General features: G+C 44.1%; 1 protein-coding gene across 1 annotated transcript in view; it reads left to right on the forward strand.

The window, feature by feature from the left end:
- Positions 1-3710: 3710 nt before the first annotated feature.
- Positions 3711-21060, forward strand: part of SLCO3A1 (solute carrier organic anion transporter family member 3A1) — a 139222-nt gene continuing 121872 nt past the window's right edge. Inside the window, exon 1 of the mRNA XM_026709304.2 lies at positions 3711-4176. Coding sequence (XP_026565089.2) covers positions 3973-4176 — 204 coding nt within the window. The 5' untranslated portion in view covers positions 3711-3972. The remainder of the gene's footprint in view (positions 4177-21060) is intronic.

The raw sequence follows: 21060 nt of genomic DNA on the forward strand, positions 1-21060 counted from the left end.
TGGAGGTGGCTTGGTGGGCGTGGGAGGGGAAGGATACGGCCTCCAACTCACTAACCTGCTTTCCAGCTCCGTTCTCCTGTGCAGGGCAACCAAAGAAGACCCAGCCGATCAGCTGGGACTCAGTGGGAGGCAGAGAATAGATGGGGTTGGCGGGGCCAGTCAGAGGTGGGATTTGCCGGTTCTCTGAAATACTCAAAATTTCCGCTAGCGGTTCTGGACAGAAAACATTCTGCAGTCAATTAGGCTCCATACCCATTTGCACTACTCAGATGATCCTGAGGACAGAGATAAACCTCCAAGTGGCCTCAACAATTCTCCAAAAGAAAGCAAATGACCAGCTGTCTGCAAGGAATATAAATCCTTCCATTTTCCATCATCCACTCAGAGCTGAAGAAGTTTTTTGGATGAGAAGTGAAACGTCTTCAAAAGAAAAAAAAAACAAGAAAGTCCAGTTGCCTGTTGAAAAAAAGCACCCTTGGGACAACCATGTCCTGGATGACTGAGAATCTCCATAGACCTTTAGCTATGTTTATAGTTTACCCAGCACCTTTAACCAAGTTCACAAGTTATGTATCACTTGGTTAACGGTACTGGGTAAACCCTACCATGAAGACACCTTCCCTAGAGGCCTAAAAGAACATATCAAAAAAAAATGCTGGGGCTCTTTTCTGTCTGAGAAGACACACTTCCACAAAACATGTAACTGAATCCTTCTCCTTGCAGGAGGTGACTCGGCTGAGCCCAAGGGAGGAGTCAATTGCATCATCAATCTTGAATCCCTACACTTGGTTAGCTACAAAGGAAGAATACAGATTAATCTACTCAAGGCCAAAGTGTTACAAACTGAAGGAGATGCCAAGGATAATCTACTAAGCCTTTGCAACGTGCAGGAAAACATCCTAGAAATGGCTGTGTGGCCATTTCTTGAAAGCCTCCAGAGATACAGTCACAATCTCCACAGGTGGACTGTTCCACAGTTGTTCAGATGCCACCATCTGAAGATTTTTCTTTGGGTTTAAACAGAATCCAGGTAGCTGCAACTTATACCTGGTGCTTCTGGTCTGGTCTGGTCTGAAGTTTGTGTGGTCGTGAAAATACTTGGCAACATTCCTGTGACATGTTACTATGTTCCTGAATGCTCCCTTTCTTCTCCGGTTTGGTCTCACAAGGCAGCTCCTCAAATACCAATATAAGAGAATATTTGTAGCTCAGGGTTTATATAAAGTTTATATAAAGTTATTGGCATTCTTGGAGCATGTTGGTTTTGATGCAGACATTTCGTTACCAGACGAGGCAACAACATCAGTTGATCAGATGTTATCAAGTGATGATGTTATCTAGTTTGATAACCAAACGTCAGCAAGAAAACCACCAAACTCAGAGAGCACCAAGGACCCCACAAGTCCTCAAGTCCCTGTATCTTGTTGCTCTTCTTGAACACACTCAAAACCTTCAATGTTTTTGTGGACATGTGCTACCCAGAATTACACGAGGCCTCCAGATGTGGTCACTACAGTGCAGGGCAGAGAAGAATAATGACTTCACTCATCTCAGAGACAATGTTTCCTCTAATTCAGCTGGAAATGTTCTAACATTTGTTACACACTACTGACTCTTGTTTGCTTGGGAACAATGACCACTCTTAGGTCCACCTCAGAAGTCCTATTTCCAAGCCAACGATTCCCCCAGGTTGTGTGAAGGCAGTAATTCTGTTCCCAGTCCATCTGTGTGGTCTGATTTCCTTCAAATATTTTTATTGTTCTAAATGCTATTATTGTTTCATTTTCAAACAGACATGAAGATAATAAACAAGTCACCCTACACACAAACAAAAGAGGAATGTGAATGACGAAAATACATAAAAGGGAACACGCAAATAAAAAAATACCTTGTAATTACAACCATATCCCAAGTTTACCTGATTTTGTGTTTTGCAAGAAAAAAATTAAGCTTTTAACAGTGAACCAAGCTACTCAAAAAGTTTTCTCAATGGGAAAGGTAATATGACATTTTCTGATTAACCAAATATATAATTTTCTCCAAAACAGCTTAATCACACATCCCTGAAATACAACCCTTTATCTCTGGAATTAAAGAGATTTTTCCACCTCCCAAGGATTACTCATTTGGCTATTGTTAGAGCATGAAAAACCCATCTTTATTCTGAACATATTAAATTCCAAGTATCATTATATAATTCAGTAGAATACACATATCTTTGAAAACCAGTTTTCTCTGTCAATATATTATATAACATTACAGTATTCCCAAAAGACTGTAAGGAGGAATATGACCATAACATATGAGTTAGGGGGCCCTCAAATACCTTGTGATGTCAACATAAATAACACTTCCCCCCCTTGGTTGCGTCCACCTGTCCATTACCAGGTTCTCTCCAGCATCCCTTCCCGCTTACCTCCCTCCCTCCACCATATCTGTCTCATCTATCTCTTCTTCTCCGTTCATCATCTCATCCATCTCTCTGTATCCATTATCTGTTGCTATCTATCTATCTATCTATCTATCTATCTATCTATCTATCTATCTATCTATCTATCTATCCATCCATCCATCCATCCATCCATCCTTATCTACCTACCTATTTATCATCTATCTATCTACCTATCTGTCTGTCTGTCTGTCTGTCTGTCTATCTATCTATCCATCCATCCATCCATCCTTATCTACCTACCTACCTATTTATCATCTATCTATCTACTATCTATCTATCTATCTATCTATCTATCTATCTATCTATCTATCTATCTATCATCCTACCTACCTACTTATAATCTATTATCCTACCTACCTATCATCTATCCATCCATCCTACCTATCTTATCATCTATCCATGCATCCATCATCCTACCTACCTACCTACCATCCACCTACCTACCTACCTACTTCCCTCCCTCTTTCTGCCCATGGTTGGGCAGCCTTAACACTGACGGAGGAGTTTTTGAGACTTGGATCCGTTTTCTCAGAGTGGTTACAATTACACCTGATGCTCCAGCCCTGTTCGCTTAACCGTGGTTAATGAGCAAAGTCCACTTTAAGGGTCAGGTTTGCAAAGCAGTGGAAGCAGAGGCATATCGGGTTTTAAAAAAGTCAAAATGGCATCCACATCCATACAAACAAAGTTCCACCTGTTTGTATAGGTATCATTTGGGGAGCTCCAATTGTACCACGGTGGTTGCTACCTTGACTTTTATTTATTTATTTTTTAACCCTAACCCAGAAGTACTCTTCAGGCCGTGATAACAGTTCACACAGCAGGGCAGGCATTTAGCCCAATGTAGGAACCCTCCACCAGGACTGGCTGAACCCAAAGCCGGCTCTCTTGCTCGCGTGAAGCCAACCCAGAGTGACCAGGCGTCAGCTTCCAGTGAGGGGAAGGCTGAGAGTCCCACTAAGCACAGCCCCGGGGCTGAGGCGGTCGTGGGAAGGCAGCCAGCCCCTTTCCCCCTTCCAAGCCCGCCGGAGAGCTCGCCTTCCCTTCTCCACCAGCCCCGCCGAGCCCCAGGACGCTCCCCCTGGAAAAGGCCGAGAGCGGCCGCCTCCCTCCCACCGCACCCTTCCTCGGAGATGCCCCTCCCGGCCCCTTGGCGCCCCTCCAGCAGCGGGCGGCGGCCACGGCAGCGCCCGAGAGCCGGAGCTGGCACGGCGGCCGCGCGAGGGGAGGAGAAAGCGCGGAGGAAGGGGGAGCCTTCGGAGCGGGCGGAGGAAAGAGGCGTGCGGAGAGCCAGCCGGCCATGGCAGCGCTAGAGGCGGCGGCGGCGGGTGCCGGCAGGAAGGGAGGCGAGCGCCGGGGGCGGCAGCAGCGGCGGTAGCAGCAGCGGCGGCAGCAGCAGCAGCAGCCGCCGCCGGCTCGGGGCATCTGATTGGAGCCGGCGCGGCCGGGCGGCTCGCGCGGGGAGGCGGCCAAGGGGAGCCTCGGGGACCCGCCGCGCAGGAGGGCAGGGGAGGCGGAGGATGCAGGCGAAGAAGTCCCGCGGCTCCTCGACGGGTGGCGGCGGCGGCGGCGGCGGCAGCGGCAGCGGCGGCGAGCTGCAAGGGGACGAAGCGCAGCGCGCCAAGAAGCGGAAAAAGAAGGAGTCGCGCTTCGCCAGCATCCAGGTCTTCCTGGTGTCCGAGTGCGTCCTGATGTTGGCCCAGGGCACCGTGGGCGCCTACCTGGTGAGCGGGAGGAGGAGGAGGAGGGTGGTGGGGGAGGCCCAGCCTGGGAGGGGAGGCGAGAGAGGGACCAGGCGCTTGGAAGGAGAGGAGGAGAGGACCGGGGATGGGGAGGGGGGGGCGCTTGTCAGCGATCCCGGTGACCGACCCAAGATTGGATCCTGGGACGCGTATATTCAGCTTCATTCGGGGAGGGGAGGGGAAGGGGTGTCTCTGCCTGTTGGCTCCCATCGCTTTGCAACCCCATCGCTTTGCAACCCCCCAAAAAAACCCAGCAACCCCGAGACCCTCCGGCCCCGGGGCTGCTCTGTCCCTGCCCCGCCCGAGCGCGGAGAGCTGAGCCCGGGCTGCATTGGCGGACGAAGGACCGAGCGGCTTGCGTCGGGTTGGCGGTGCTCCCTGCCTGCCTGCCTGCCTGCCTGTCTCTCGGCCGCTTCTTGCCCGGGTCTTGTGCCAGCCTTGCGGGAGGCGCGAAGGTGCTGCGAAGGGGCGTGTTTGGCGCAGGTTGCCTTGACTGACACCGCCGCCCAGCCAGGCGCAGCTGCCCCTTCCCTCATCGGTCCCGCTGCCCGGGTCTTCGCCTTCCACGGCCGCCCTGCCTGCCTGCCTGCCTGCCGTGGTCTTGGATTGACCCTGGAAGAGCTAAAATCCCTTAGCCGGCTTAGCCCCGCTCGGACCCGGCGGGCAGGGGCGAGAGTTAGTCGGAGAGACCCCAGACTGAAGGGTTTCCTTTTCCCAAAAGTGGAAGGTCCGAGGTGGATCGCTTTCTGAAACGCGTCCCTGGCTAAGCGGACGTTCCTGGGCTTGGTTGGGGTAGCTTTTAAGAATTGGGGTCCTCCTTTCCAAAGTGAAGAAGGGCCTTCCGAGTCCCCTGGTTAATGAAACGGATTCCAATTGCCCCTTGCCAGGGACGGAGGGTAGTAGTATGGAGCAAGTAGGAAGAGAGTAAGTCGTGAGAGGTGCGGAGTTGATAAGGTGACCTCAGCTTTTAACTCCTTGCAGCTGCAGGAAAGACTTAAATACTTTTTTTAAAAACCTCACTGGTGGGTGGGCATGGTTTATTAAACGAATGGACTTGAGTTGTGGTTTATTAAATTAATTCAGGTTCCGATAATCCAGCAACTGACCGTAGGGATTGGGGGCGCAGCTGAATTGCAGCTGCCTACCATTGGGTTCAGCCCGTTGCAAAGGAATTGCAACCCTTTGGGTGCTTTAGCTTAACTGAGTGCAATGAAGTTTGACAGATATTTGGAATTACAGTTCCAGTGTGGCCATGTAGACCAATTGGAGTTGATCATCAAAACTTCCATGGCACTTCTGCTTTTAGTAAACCCCGTGCTCTTTTTAACTCTTTTTTTCTGGGCCTTCTTTGGGTTTCTTGTGTTCCGTGTTTGAATTAATTTGTAAGCCTCCCAGAAGCCCTGGGAGCCAGCCATCATATAAATTTATTAATATTAATAATAACAGATACCTAGGATGCTGGCAACAACCTGTATCAACCATCAGTGCCAGTCAGTGATATTTGTGATACATTTTTAAATGTTCAGTTGACTGAATTTCATGTTTAATGAATAAAAGAGATAACAACAATAATAATTAGTAATAATAACAAGGCTATTGTTTTCAGGCCTGCCTAACAGCTGTTCCAAAGCTACCTTAGAAAAAGGTTTCAAACAAAAACTTCCTCCCTGCGCTAGAAGTCAAAATGCCAACGGATACTTAAATTCATCTCTCTATCCTCCTCCCTCCCTCCCTCCCCCATGTCTTCTCCTTTGAAACGCAAAGCATCAGCTGACTTGGGGAGAGAGAGAGAAGGGGGGAACCTTGCTTGTCCCTGATAACAGCCATTAATCTGCAGAGGCTTCACAGAGAAATAAGCACCATCATCACTTGCTAATGTCCAAAGATGACATTGCTGTTTAAAGGCCCTTTAAGACTGGGGGTGGGAGGGGGGGAGAGGAGAGTGGTCACTTTAAATAAATAAAGAATTGTAAGGTCTCTGAGGCAGAGACCCTTGTGTTTTTTGCTTGCAGTTCTCTGTGCCCACTGGCGACAATGTAGTGATCCTGGTTACAGACTCCTGAATATACTGCCTTCCAGATGTGTTGGGAGTAACAGCTGCTGGCATTCTCAGCCACACCTGGAAGGGACCCATTGTGGATTGTGCTTCCTAAGTGTGGTGAGCTTTCCAGAAGACAGGATCTCTCAATGGCCCGGGAGAAACTGAAAAATGGAAGTGGGCGAGGACAGGAAAATGCATTTTTGCAAACCTTGGCCTTGTGGATCTCTGTTGAGCCATCCAGGTGACTCAGTATTTGCTATGGGGCAATCTCTCTGGGTGGGGAAGGGAAGGGAAGAGAAGATGCATTCAGAACCAGACCAGAGACAAAAGGCTAAAGGGTACAGATTGTCCTCGACTTATGACCGCAACTGAGCCCAAAATTTTCTGTTGCTCAAAACGGCAGTGGGGCAATTATGAATGCCATCCCATCCGCTTTGGCTTTTCAGTGTCCAAGGCCTGTTCGTAGCATAGGGCTGTGCCCAGGTTGGTTGATTTAGCCAAATAGGGTACAGAGAAGTGGGCGAATCCTTTGGTTAGTTTTTGCAAAAATAAAACAGTGGAAAGTATTTTAAGGAAGGTACTTTGCAATGCAAGTCTGGCCTGGGCATTTAAGTGTTTTATTCAGTGCAGTTCATTTCCCACTTGATAAAAGTACCTATTCAATGGACTTTAGCACAACCCGCTCTTCAAAACATTTTTTTTTAATATAATTAAAAATAGATACACAAATACAGTTTCTGAGGATGAACAGATGTGCAGAATACCATGGTGGGATCTTAGTTCTGTGCAAACAACCAACCACAACAACAACAAAAACCTTGTGAGAGGCCAGGCTTGATTCTGTAACTCTGAGCTTTCCTTCTGCTTTTCATATTTATTTAACTCAAGTTGACTTGATTTATTTCCTTCCTTATCCAAAGTAAGCATCAGAAACTTCAGTCCAGAGACAGACTCTGTATGACAGGCTTACAATTTGAAAAAATTATGCCTTCATATAACATCGGGCTATAGACTCCGGGTGATGTCATAATTACAGTCTTACCCGGGATACGGGTGGGAAAATTCTAATCCTATTGAAGAAACTCCCTGGAATTTAATTAATTTGAAGCCTCTCTATTTGAGCACTTGTTCCCTTTCTTAGATAGATTTTTTTTTCATTCCTTCTAAGTCACTTTTTATTTTAACCTGAGCTGCCAGAAACGTGCCCCAAATAGCATGCCTGTTTTAGAATAATGAATGCACAAGCTGGTTTTTTTCATTATTCTACAAATGTCTTCCATTAAGTGGTAGGAAATTATTAATTTTGCCCTGTAGCTGAAGGTAGACTGAGAATTTTATGTTGCTGTTTGCTTTATTTATTCTTTGGTCCCGTAACTTCACTATCACTCCAAATTTCACAGGAAACATAATGTTTCCATACTTTTAATTATAATTCTTTTACCTTAGAAATTGGAACTTGTTCTGAACCTCCAGAGTTATTGCAGCAGCTTTAATAAATGATCACACACAAAAAAGTTAGCCTTTAACTTTTACAGGTAATGCAAGGCTAGGGACCTGTCGCATCATCAAAAACATCTGGAATTCCCCTTACTTTTTTTTTTTTTTTTAACCCTAGAGACTTTTTAACACTAACATTTAAAGCCTATCTATCTTGTGTGAGAAACATCTATGGATGGTTCTCTAATGAGCAAAAGTCTATCCCAAGATAAATCTATAGCTATGCTGTGGTAGGATTGTACAGCTTGTATTGCAAATATAATTTATTCCTGCTTCTGACATGTATATCAGATTAAAATAAAAGTCGGGGAAGTAAGACCTTTGTAAGTCTATTTAGCCAGTCAGACTCTGAAGGGTTAGTTGGTTAGTTAGTGGTTAGTTAGTGGTGGCGCAGAAGTTAGAATGCAGTATTGCAGGCTAATTCTGCCAACTGCCAGCGGTTCAATCCTCACCAGGCTCAAGGTTGACTCAACCTTTCATCCTTCCAAGGTGGGTAAATGAGGCCGCCAGATTGTTGGGGGCAATAGGCTGACTCTGAAAACCACTTAGAGAAGGATGTAAAGCACTGTGAAGTGGTATATAAGTCTAAGGGCTATTGCTGTTGCTATCATCATGATGAAAACTAGCCCAACAATGCACGGAAAGCTTCGGTTGGTAGCACAGAAAGCTGGTTGCAAGTACATGAAGATAGGTCTTCCAAGAGTCTGAAGCCAGCATGAACTATGCTGGGCAGGGTGTTGGGAGGTGTAGCTTATTAATATTTTCTCTCCGGACTGCAGAATTGCAGAGTGGGATTTTAACCAGGGCCCGTGGATTGGATGTGACTTCTATTAGGTGTTGTTTCAACGGTTCGGTCGTGTCCAGCTCTTGGAGACTTTATAGGCAAGAGCTCTCCATGCTACCCTGTCAAGAGCAGCTTCTTTCAAATGTTGGATGTTCAACTTCGTACCAGCTTTGACGTTTATCCAGCCAGTGTGTTCTTTTACTTCTCCCTTCTTCTTGATTCATGGAACCGTTCCTAGCATCATTTGCATGCGTGATGTGACGAAAGCAAATGGGACGTAGTCTGGTGATTTTCACTTCTAGTGATGCTTTTGGTGGCTTATATTGACAGGACCAAATAGGAATTTTAATTGGTTTTCATGCAAACAAGATCACATTTCCTTCAAACATAATGTTCTAGCTTTGCACCAGGAAGAGATTGGTGGGGTTCTTTGATAGCTGGCATTGCTGTATTTTTTTTCCCCTCCAATGCTTATTTTCCCAGAGCAAAATGTGCTATAAACACCTTCTTGGTGGGTTTACTCCATGACTCTGACTTAAAAGTAGGAGGCAAATTAGGGGCCTGGAAAAGGAGCAGAGACCTTGCTAATTGGGGTGATTAATGACAGTTGCTTTGGGGGTGGGACGGGACAAGGCCAGATTTTATGAGTTCAAAGAAATAACCTAGCTGGGGGTGGGTGGGGGTGGGGGCAAGAGAGAAGCTGTTTCTTTTTTTCTATCAAATTGGACTGCATGGCTGTATTTATTTCCCAGCTGGTTATGCACAATGACAGCTGAGAATATGCAAAGCAGAAACATGTCAAGAACTGATTCCCGTTTCACCAGTCCTAAACCCATTTCAGGGAAACTTATTTTGAAGTTTTTGGGGAGAGTTGAACAAACACAGGGATTCTTCACTGCTACGGTACTATTAAATATACAAGGGCGAGTAGCATCTTGCGCATTTTGAGCCAGTCATTCAGTTCATGCCATTTGCTGATGATATCATGGCCTTTGAGTTATGTTCCAGCTGTGGCTTTGTATCTATCTAACCCATTAAAGAAATGGTGTGTTCGTTCTCATAACATCCTATGTTTAGAACAGAATAACAGAGTTGGAAGGGACTTTGGAGGTCTTCTAGTCCAACCCCTTGCTTAGGCAGGAAACCCTATAGCATTTCAGACAAATGGTTATCCAATTTCTTCTTAAAAACTTCCAGTGTTGGAGAATTCACAACTTCTGGAGGCAAGTGGTTCCACTGGTTAATTGTTCTTGCTGTCAGGAAATGTCTCCTTAGTTCTAGGTTGCTTCTCTCAATTAGTTTCCATCCATTGTTTCTTGTCCTGCCTTCTGGTGCTTTGGAGAATAGCTTGACTCCCTCTTCTTTGTGGCAGCCACTGAAATATTGGAACTCTGCTATCATGTCATTCCTAGTCCTTCTTTTCATCAGACTAGAGATATACAGTTCCAGCAAATGTTTTTTATATGTTTTAGCCTTCAGTTTCCTAATCCTCTTTGTTGCTCTTCTCTGCAGTTTTTTAGTTATGGTTTACTTAGGTGCTTTAGTTGTCTCTGACTTACAGAATTATGTGAATATATTTTTGAGTTAGTTTTATCATAAAGCTTAAAGGATCACAGTTGTCTTGAGTGATGGAGGCCAATAACTATGGGCCCATCTCATGGCAGCTGCAATATAGCATTTAACACCATCTTCGTTTCTATTCTCATATCTTATGTCCTTGACTTGCTATTTTTGTGTTCTGTATAACCCTGGAAGAGAACAGAGTGATAGTTTGCTTGTCTGAATACGTGCATGTATAAATGACCATGTAAATTTGGTAAGTGAGATAAACATGTTGAATAAAAGTATTCAATGTGTTATTTATAAAGTTTGTCTTGTCCTTGATTGCCAGAGTCAAATGTGCTCTTGAGTTGCGTACAAAATAGTTTAAAAGATAACTAAATGATTTACCATTTATGAAATATTTTGCTACAAAGAAGGAAAGAAAGAGAGGAGGGAGGGAGTAAAGGAAGGAAGGAAGGAAGGAAGGAAGGAAGGAAGGAAGGAAGGAAGGAAGGAAGGAAGGAAGGAAGGAAGGAAAGAAGGAAGGAAGGAGAAGGAATGATAAACTATTTTTTATTCACTATTGGAACAGGACATAAAGTTGCAACTTTGCACATAAAGCACAAAAAGCTTTTGTACTATGATAACGTAGTATCTAATTTAATAAAAACATTTTATACTTTTCCTTCCAGCAAGATTAGCTAACTCTTGAGATTAATGCCAGAATTCCAAAGTTACAATAAAATAATTATTGACAAGTAAATTCAGAAAAAAAAGAATAAATGGTATGGCAGAAAATTAAATAAACACTGTGCCTTCCTTCCTTCCTTCCTTCCTTCCTTCCTTCCTTCCTTCCTTCCTTCCTTCCTTCCTTCCTTCCTTCCTTCCTTCCTTCCTTCCTTCCTTCCTTCCTTCCTTCATTCCTTCCTTCCTTCCTTCCTTTCTTTCTTTCTTTCTTTCTTTCTTTCTTTTACTCTCTCTTTCTCTTTCTTTTTTCTTTCTTTATTCCTTTCGTGATTTAGTTTTTATTTCAAACTTGGAAAATAATCGAGACACAGGAATTTTCTCTGCTTGGCTCTTCTAGCCCTGCAAGGCTGCTTGCACTTCCATGTTTTTTTTCCTCCTGACGTAGCCTTGGTAACGATGCCGGGAATATCTAACAAAATGGCCCAGTTGATAGCATTCTCATGCCATCTTGCCTTGTTCTGAAGCGAAAGTGTTCCTCCCTGAAAAGGATGCCTGGTGCCATGACATGTCACCAGATTCACTTAGGGTGAGGTCTGTCCCGCTGTTCCAACTCAGATTGGGAGAGAGTTTCACAGACACAGACCCTGCTATTTCTGCATTCTCTATAATGATCTGTTTATATTTTTGTTTTCTCTTCCTCTTTAATTAGCCCACGAGCACTTTGAAAATAGACATTAGCACTGAACGAACGAGCAGAGTTTTTCTGGCAAAGATCCAGTGGAAGTTCACATCGTAGTGCGAGTTTAGCTTAAGCTCGGTCCTCATTCGCCTTTGGGAAGAGCAGTCAGCCTCCAGGCAGTCAGGAGAAGGAGATGGAAATATGTCGTTTGTCCTGAGCCAGGAAAATAACTGAAATGCATCATCCAAGACAAACAACTACCAGAGCTGTTTTGCGGCTCTCTTAACTCCGGTGTCTTGTGTTTTTAAAATTAAATGAAATAAAACTCTACTTCCCAGAGCAGTTAAAGACAAGTTGAAGCCATTAGTATCAATAAAAATAGAAAAAGTACAGATAGTCCTTGGCCTATAATTGAGCCCGACATTTCTGTTGCTGAGTGAGAGAGTTGTTAAGTGAGTTTTGCCCCGTTTTATGACCTTTCTTGCTACCTTTGTTCAGTAAACCACTAGCAGTTATTAAATTAGTAACGGGTTGTTAAGTGAAACTGACTTCCCTGTTGACTTTGCTTGGCAGAAGGTCACAAAAGGGGGTCAACTGATCTTGGGACATGGCAACAGTCATAAATTTCTGTCAGTTGCCAAGCCTCTGAATTTTGATCACGTGGCCATGGGTGATATGGCTGTCCAGCTGGGCAGAGCAGTGGGGAGGTTGAGTAAGGGAGATGGAATTCAAAAGAAGACCCAGGCCCAATCCTTCTTTATCCTAGGGCACACAGGGAGGAATGGAGAAGAGAGCAAGGTGGGTAGCATGGCTTACGGGGGAGGAAAGGGCCCTGACTCTCTTCATTAGCTGCAGCTGGGAAGGTATCACAGTGTATAAAAAAGGAAGCTACGTGCAGCAAGCTGTTGGGAGCAAATGTGACTTTATGTTGTATCATTGTGGCTTATCTGTGTTCCTGGCGTCTTCCCAACTGTGTGAGTTTTGCTTTCAAGTCTGAATTTCTTCTTCTGCCCTGTCAAGCTAATTACTTCAGTTTGGTTTGTTTGGATTTTAAGTTACAGTTTGTGTGTACCTTGTTTTGGACTGAATTCGCTACATTAAAGGCTGTTCCTGGGAGAGTTTTTCTCCAGCCGAAGGTAACCTGGACATTGGGGACAAAGTTGGAGATGATAAAGGGACTCTTATTGCTTATTTGACTGTGTTGCCTTTGTGCCATGCCACGGGTCATCACAAAAATGGTCATAAGTCATTTTTTTCAATGCTGTTGTAACTTTGAATGGTCACTAAATATAAATTGAGGACTACCTGTAGGCCAGTGGGGAATTGGGGCCCAATCCTAGAGATGAGATTCAATTGAGTTGAATCCCTTATTTGTTTGCTCCTAATGGACAAAGTCTTGCCAAACTAAAGGTAAATTCAGAGCAGGATGGAGCCCATTAAATGGCTGGTATGAATGTGTGTTGTCGCCAGTGTTGGGGGATGGGTTGGGGAGTATTCTTTTATTCTTTTTATTTCTATTTTATGTTGTGCTTTTATGTCTTTGTAAGCCGCCGTAGTCGCCATGTGTGAGTAGCAATAGCAGCAACACTTAAGACTTATATATCGCTTTACAGTGCTTTTACCGCTCTTTCTAAGCCGTTTACAGAGTCAACGTATTGCCCCCAACAACCTGGGTCCTCATTTTACTGACCTGTTTTGAAAAAAAAGAGGTTGGCCTTTTGAAAAAAAGTACTTTTTGGGTTCTCTGCTTATGGTTCAACATGTTGTGTGAAGCCAGACAAACCATAACTTTGGTTCATGGTATTGTCTAAACTCAATGTCAATTCAGTAATCATATTAAGAGTGTAGTGCAGACTAAGCGCTTTTCCTTGGCCAAAGAGAGCACATTCATGCATCTTCTTGTAGTATTTAATTTAAGGAGTCCTTCCTTTTTTCTTCTTCCCATCGACTATGCTCTGGGACTTTAAAAACTAGGATCAATGCCTTTGAGTATTTATTGCTATCCCCATATTAGACATTAGCGTCAATGTTATTGACTGTTTATGTTCCTAACTATGATGATGTCAAGATATCATGATGTGGTAATGCAAACTCCACCTTTTCATGCATCACAACACTACACACATCTACACCAAGGGTAAAGTTTGCATAACAGTGTTGCAATGCACATATTGTCACTTCTCCCCTCATCCCAACTCACTTCACAGGGTTGTTGTCGCAGGGAAAACAGGAGGAGGAAGGAATATTAAGTTGGCTGCCTTGAGATACCGATGAAGCAATAAAGGAGGAATAAAAATCTAATAAAAGAAAAATGAATAACATCTTTAAAAATACGGTTATGGTTAGTGTTGAAATGCATACGAGGAAAAAATGTTTCCGTTTTCTGATGAACAAATCCTGTTGAACAAAAATGGATATGAACAGGTTCTGTTTTTCTAAGTACCTGCCAACATTTTGCAAAAAAAAAAAACCCCAAAACCAAACAGGAAACACAGAAGCATGGGTGCATTGCAAATGCTTCAGAAGGATGATAAATAGAGACAGCGAGTAAAAGATAAAGATTCAGTGGATAAACTGTAATTTAGCTTGCACACTTTTGCTAAAGTCCTTGTATTGCTAAAGGTGATTAAGTGATCGACGGACGAAGCCCTTTGCAGAAAATGTGGGCATTGATCCAAAGGTCTTTTACCTTTCCAAGGCTGGTAGGTTGCCTAAAAGGATCCGAAAAAAATAATAACTTTATGAAGCCAAATCATCTAAATCAAGATACCTGAAGGGAATAGAGAAACTGAATTGTAACTAATTTTGCCGACTGCCAGCAGTTCAATCCTAACTCCTTGACTCAGCCTTCCGAGGTCAGTCAAATGAGGACCCAAATTGTTGGGGGGCAGTACGCTGACTCTGTAAACCACTTAGAGAGGGCTATGAAGCACTGTGAAGTAGTATCTAAGTCTTGCTATTGTCCTGCCTGCCTCCCTGCCTGTATTGCAGGCTGACTCTGCCCACTGTCAGCAGTTCATATCCCACCAGGCTCAAGGTTGGCTCAGGCTTCCATCCTTCCGAGGTCAGTCAAATGAGGACCCAGATGTTTATAACAGATAACAGATAATCAGAGTTGGAAGGGACCTTGTAGGTCATCTAGTCCAACCCCCTGCCCAAGCAGGAGACCCTACACCATTTCTGACAAGTGGCAATCCAATTTCTCCTTGAAAGTCTCAAGTGATGGTGCTCGCATAACTTCCGAGGGCAACTTCTGTTCCATTGGTTGATTGTTCTCACTGTCAGAAAGTTTCTCTTTATTTCCAGGTTGAATCTCTCCTTGTTCAGTTTCCATCCATTATTCCTTGTTTGGCTTTCAGGTGCTTTGGAAAATAGCTTGACCCCTTCCACTCTGTGGCAGCCCCTCAAATATTGGAAGACTGCTCTCCTGTCTCCCCTGGTCCTTCTCTTTACTAGACTAGCCAGGCCCAGTTTCTGCAACCATCCGTTGTATGTTTTAGCTTCCAGTCCCCTAATCATCCTGGTTGCTCTTCTCTGCACTCTTTGTAGAGTCTCAACATCTTTTTTATAATGTGGTGACCAAAACTGGATTTTGTTTGTGGGGCAATATGTTAACTCTGTAAACTGCTTGAAAGCATGATGAAGCAGTATGTACGTCTACATGCTATTGCTAACTTTCAAGCAAGCCAAGATAACTAATTATAAACTCCAGAAAAATAACCGAGAAAAGTCCATGAGAAGAACGCCAGCAAAGATAAGCCTCTTTCAAGGTGAACACTAATTGACTCCAGCAATTCTAACTGCGCAGTTGTAAACTTATATACATAGCTCCCACCTGCAAGCCACGAGGAGGCACATGGTAATCCCCTCTTGAGTAAACCTTGCTTTTCCCTGATCCTCTCCTCCTTGCGTGACCTAGGATGGATAGGGGATGGGCCTGGGTTCTCCTCTGACTGCTCAGCTGGCCTCTGCCCTTCCCCAGCCTCCTCCACCACCTCCAGAGCCACACTCCCACTCCCTGTTGGTTATTCCTCCTCTTCCTCAGAGTCAGTCTCCATCAGGGGCACGACACAAGACTTCCTCATCAGAATGAGAATTAGAAGTAAGACCTTAAAGGCCAATATAGGGAGTCCTTGACTTACATCACAACTGGGCCCAAAATTTATGTTTCTGAGTGAGATATTTGTTCCATTTTATGACCTTTCTTGCCATAATCGATAAGTGAACCACTGCAGTTGTTAAGTTAACTTAACTTAAGTGAATCTGGGTTTCCCATTAACTTTACTTGTCATAAGTTTGCAAAGGGAGGATCACATGACTCCAGGATGTTGCATCAGTCATAAATATGAGTCAGCTGTCAAGCATGCAGTTTTGGTCACCACACTATAAAAAAAGATGTTGAGACTCTAGAAAGAGTGAAGAACCGGGATGATTAGGGGACTGGAAGCTAAAACATATGATGAACACTTGCAGGAACTGGGCCTGGCTAGTCTTGGGAAGAGAAGGACCAGGGGAGACATGATAGCGGTCTTCCACTATTTGAGGGGCTGCCACAGAGAGGAGGAAGGGGTCAAGCTATTTTCCAAGGCACCTGAAGGCCAGACAAGGAACAATGGATGGAAACTGGTCATGGAGAGATTTAACCTGGAAATAAGGAGAAATTTTCTGACAGTGAGGACAATCAACCAAAGGAACAGAAGTTGCCTTCAGACGTTGTGGGAGCTTCATCACTGGATGCTCTCAAGAGGAGACTGGACTTCCATCTGTCAGAAATGGTGTAGGGTCCCCTACTTGGGTGGGGGGTTGGACTAGATGACCTATAAGACCCCTTCCAACTCTGTTAATCTGCTACTCTGAATTCTGATCACGTGGGGATGCTAGAGTGGTCATAAGTGTGAAAAACAGTCATACATCACTTTTTTCAGTGCTGTTTAGTGAAAAGTCACTAAATGAATTGTTGTAAGTTGGGGACTACCTGTAGCTTCTTTCTCGAATGGAACAGTTATTTCTACCTATGATGTAGACATCAACTCTAATCTAGTTGTTACATTTGCAAACTGAAGCATTTCACAGCCTGAGTAGAGGGAGAAGAACGTTCCTTGTTCCATACATGCATCTCTTTGAAAAGGAGCAGCCTCGTGCGCCTGTTCTGTTTCTCATGTTCCAAGGCCCCAGGTGAACTTTGGTCAACTTGGTTCCCTCTCGATACCTCGGGACTCCAATGCTCATCATTCCCGGCCAAGCTGGGGAAGTCTGATCTAAAAAGAACGCAGGGAAAAATAAAACTCAGCCTGGCTGGTGATTTTGCACCGGGTGATCCGCTTCCAAGGTGTGGCATTGCACGAGGCTCTTTGAAACTCTGCTGAGGACGCTTTGAGAGGCAAAAAGAGCAAATTCTTTTGACCTCATTTATGTTAAAACTGAAGCCTTTTTTGATCCATGGCCTTGCATATTAAGTCAAGACTTCCTATAGGATTATTATGGTATGTCTAAAGTCCTTCAGCCTTAACTGATTACCAGCCAATGAAAGATGCTTTAGTGCAGTGATGGCTAACCTTTCCGGCACCGAACGCCCCAAATCCCCAAAATGCAATGCACGCGCATCCCCCGTGCATGCACAAACACCCCTCCCTCCACATATGCGCATGCACCCCCAACACATGCATGGGTGCAACCCTGCCCCCTGCATGCATCAGAGACCAGAAAACCAGCTGACTGCTGGAAGGCGCGTGCACATGCGCAGCAGAGCTGAGATGGGGCGGTGGCTCACGTGCCACCTCTGCGTGCCACCTCTGGTTCGTGTGCCATGGGCTTGCCATCACGGCTTTAGTGCATCAGTCATTATTTCTGGGTTGTTTCCTTGCGTTTCAATTCCTCTCCATTTGTATCTGGCTGAACCTCCAGTACAGTTGTCATCAGGAGGGGTTTAAAAACTAGAGGGCAATTTGAAAAGCTTAAAAAAAAATTCAAAATGAACACATCCTTCCCGACAAACAGAAAACTGGAAATCCTGGGAGATGAAAGCTCTTTGCAGCAATATTTCTATCATCTTAATTCAGTCCTTCCTCTCCAACCTCATCAAGTCCTTCCTTTTTAGGCCAAAACGGTGATTTCTCTCTACTTCTGCCAATGGAGAGCAAATTCTCCTCCTGTAGATATTTCGGTCCTCCTTAAAAACATTTCTCTCACCCTAATGCTAAAACCTTGGCTTAATCTTGGGTGAAATCGTTCGTTTTACAGGCAGGAGCCAAATTCCTGGGTCAGGCGCTTCCTGGGTTTTTGCCTTTTGCCCTTTGCATGGCAAAGAATCTTACTTAATTTTCCTCAGTTCAACCTTTAGCCTTCCAAGTGTGCCAAATAGCTGGAGCTGACCTAGTTGCATGGATTCATCCTTGGCTGGAATCAGGAGAGGGGGCTTGCGGTGTGTGTGGGGGTGAAAGCTGTCCAGCTGGGGACATGTTGTTGAAGATAGCCGCTCTCTGTTTCCTTCCTGGTTGTGCTTTTGAGCAAAAGCTTTTGAACTGTCTGCTGATGGCCAGTAGCAGCTTGGAAATTTGTTATTCAATGTGAATATTCTATGACAGAGATGAAAGAAGAAAGATGGAGAAAGGAGCACAATGTCCAGGACAGATGAGATTAACATTGGGCCTAGTTTGTGGGAAGATCAGACTGGAGCTGATTTAACGCTAATGTCTACACTTAGAATGAATGAGCTGGAAGGGACTTTGAAGGTCTTCTAGTCCAGCCCCGTGCTCAAGCAGGAGGTCCTATACCATTTCAGATAAGTGGCTGTCCAGTCTCTTCTTAAAAACCTCCAGTGATGGAGCACCCACGATTTCTGAAGGCAAAGCTGTTCCACTGGTTGATTGTTTTATTTTATTTTTATTTATTTATTTATTTGTCAAAAGCCTACAATATAACAGAAACAAGAACAGACATAAGTTTAAATATAAGAAATAGGAACTAATAATTGGGGACAATAGGACAGGGACAGTAGGCACGATTGTACGCTTATGCACGCCCCTTACAGATCTCTTAGGAATGGGGTGAGATCAATAGAGGTTAGTTTGAGGGTAAAGGAGTGGCGGAGGGGTTGAGCAGGTGACAACAGAATCACGCAGTGAGTTCCAGACATTGACCACTCTGTTGCTGAAATTGTACTTCCTGCAATCAAGTTTGGAGTGGTTTACATTTAGTTTATATCTGTTGTGTGCTCTTGTGTTGTTGTTGTTAAAGCTGAAATATTCATTAACTGGTAAGACATTGTAACATACGATTTTATGTACTATGCTTAAGTCCAATCTTAGTTCAAGGTTGTCTAAGCCTAGAATCTCAAGTCTGGTGCTGTAGGGTATTCTGTTGCGAGCAGAGGAGAGTAGTACTTTTCTCGTAAAATATGTCCTCATTGTTAGGACGTTTCTCCTTAATCCTAGGTTGCTTCTCTCTTGGATTAGTTTCCATCCATTCCAGACTGCCCAAGAGACAATTTCCTTTCAAAGTAAGCAACATTATGCAAAGTACAGAAAGTGAGTAGGTTGAAGGACTTTTAAGTACTTAAGAACAGTACGTTGAAAAAAAATAAAAGACCTGGGGTTAAACAAAATTGAAAAGAATCATAGTTCATACCAAATCATTTCTTATTCTTCTCCATATTGTCAATGCATTTTTTTTCCTCCAAGAGTGATTCTCACAGATTTTCTAAAATGGATGGGATGTTTAGAAGAATTCCAGCGAATGATCTACTTCTCTTTAGAACCCATATATGTCTCTGTGTATGTAAGGACAGAGGTAGGTAGTGTGGTGTTGCAATACCAGGGTAGAAACTGGGAGACTCTTGAGTTCTAGTCCTTTCTGCCTTAGGCACAAGCACAACTGGGGGATCTTGGGCTAATCACATTCTCTCGGTCTTAGAGAACCCTTCCAAAAATCTTGCAAAAAAATAAAATAAAATTGCAGGGACTTATCCAGGCAGTAACTGAGGATAAACATTGAGTCAAAGGCACATATACATGGGCTAAGGCAGAGATTTCCCGATCTTTTCTTTCTAGTAGCCTTCTGATGAACCTGTGAAGGGACACTTCTCTTCACCAATGGGGGATAAAAACTGATGAGTACCAAACAAATGTTTCCCCAAAGGAATAATGCATTGGTTCACAAGGCAGCCTACACCGATAAGTTCTAGCTGGTGCATTGAATAAAGGGACAAAATGTTCATGTCAAATTGCATAGAGTACCAAATTCTATGAGTTTCCGAGCAGTTGAGTACCAAAGTACCTCTGCAATTCATTTTTGTGAACCGTAGCGATAAGCTTCCAGCTGAATATTTTAGTTGAAGGTTCACTTCGTAGGTTGAAATTGTCCTGTGTAACAATTCAGTCAAAAGCCAATCTTTCCTACAGCTGGGAAGGGAATTGATTCTTCAGCATTTCCACCAAATAAAAGCAGGTGGTTTCTTATAATTACAATTGACTGATAGCAATTAAGATTGTGGGAAGGTGAAAAGGCTTAAGGAACATTATACCACTCAGCCTTTGTCTCTCCTTTCTACACAATAAAATAACATTAGAATGACAGAATAGAATAGAATGAGATGGAAGGTAGCTTGGAGGTCTGCTGGTCCAGCCTCTTGCTCAAGCAGGAGAACCTGTACCATTTTGGATAACTGACTGTCCGGTCTCCTCTTAAAAACCTCCAGTGATGGAGCAGCCATGCTTTCTGGAGGCAAACTCTTCCACTGGTTAATTGTCCTCCCTGTCAAGAAGTTTCTCCTTAATTCCAGGTTGCTTCTCTCCTTGATTAATTTCCATTCTTGTCCTGCCCTCTGGTGCTTTGTAGAATAATTGGACTCCCTGCTTCTTTGTGGTAGCCCCTCGAATATAGAATACTGCTATCATGTCACCCCTAGTTCTTCTTTCCTTTAGACTTCCCATATCTAAATCCTGCAGCCCTTCTTCATATGTTTAGTCTCCAGGCTTTTGATCATCTTGGTTCCTCTTCTGGGAACTTTTTCCAAAGTCTCAACATCTTTTTTGTACCATAGCGACCAAAATTGGTTGCAGTATTCCAGGTGTGGTCTTACTAGGGTTTTATAAAGTGGTATTAATACTTCGTAGGGACGCGGTGGCTTAGTGGCTAAGGCGCTGAGATTGTCGATCAGAAAGGGCGGCAGTTTGGCAGTTCAAATCTCTGGCTTCGCATAATGGAGTGAGTTCACTCTACTTGTCCCAGCTTCTGTCAACCTAGCAGTTCGAAAGCATGTAAAAATGCAAGTAGAACAATAGGGACCATTTGGGTGGGAAGGGAAGAGTGTTCCGTGTGCCTTTGGCATTTAGTCATGCCGGCCACATGATCACGGAGACCTCTTCGGACAGTGCTGGCTCTTCGGCTTTGAAACGGAGATGAGCACCTCCCGCTAGAGCCAGAAATGACCAGCACGTATGTGCAAGTGGAACCTTTACCTTTCTAATGCTTCATGTGATCTTGATTCTATGCCTCTGTTTCTACAACCCAGGATTGTATTAGCTTTTTTTGCCTGCTGCTCAACATTGCTGGCTCATATTCAAGTGATCATTCACTTGGACTCCAAGGTCCCTTTCACAATTACTTAATGTGATTCATGTTTTTTTATTATTTCCC

This window comes from Pseudonaja textilis, chromosome 13 (genome assembly GCF_049901715.1).
Source record: "Pseudonaja textilis isolate UNSWEBS1 chromosome 13, rPseTex1.2, whole genome shotgun sequence".
Lineage (NCBI taxonomy): Eukaryota > Metazoa > Chordata > Lepidosauria > Squamata > Elapidae > Pseudonaja > Pseudonaja textilis.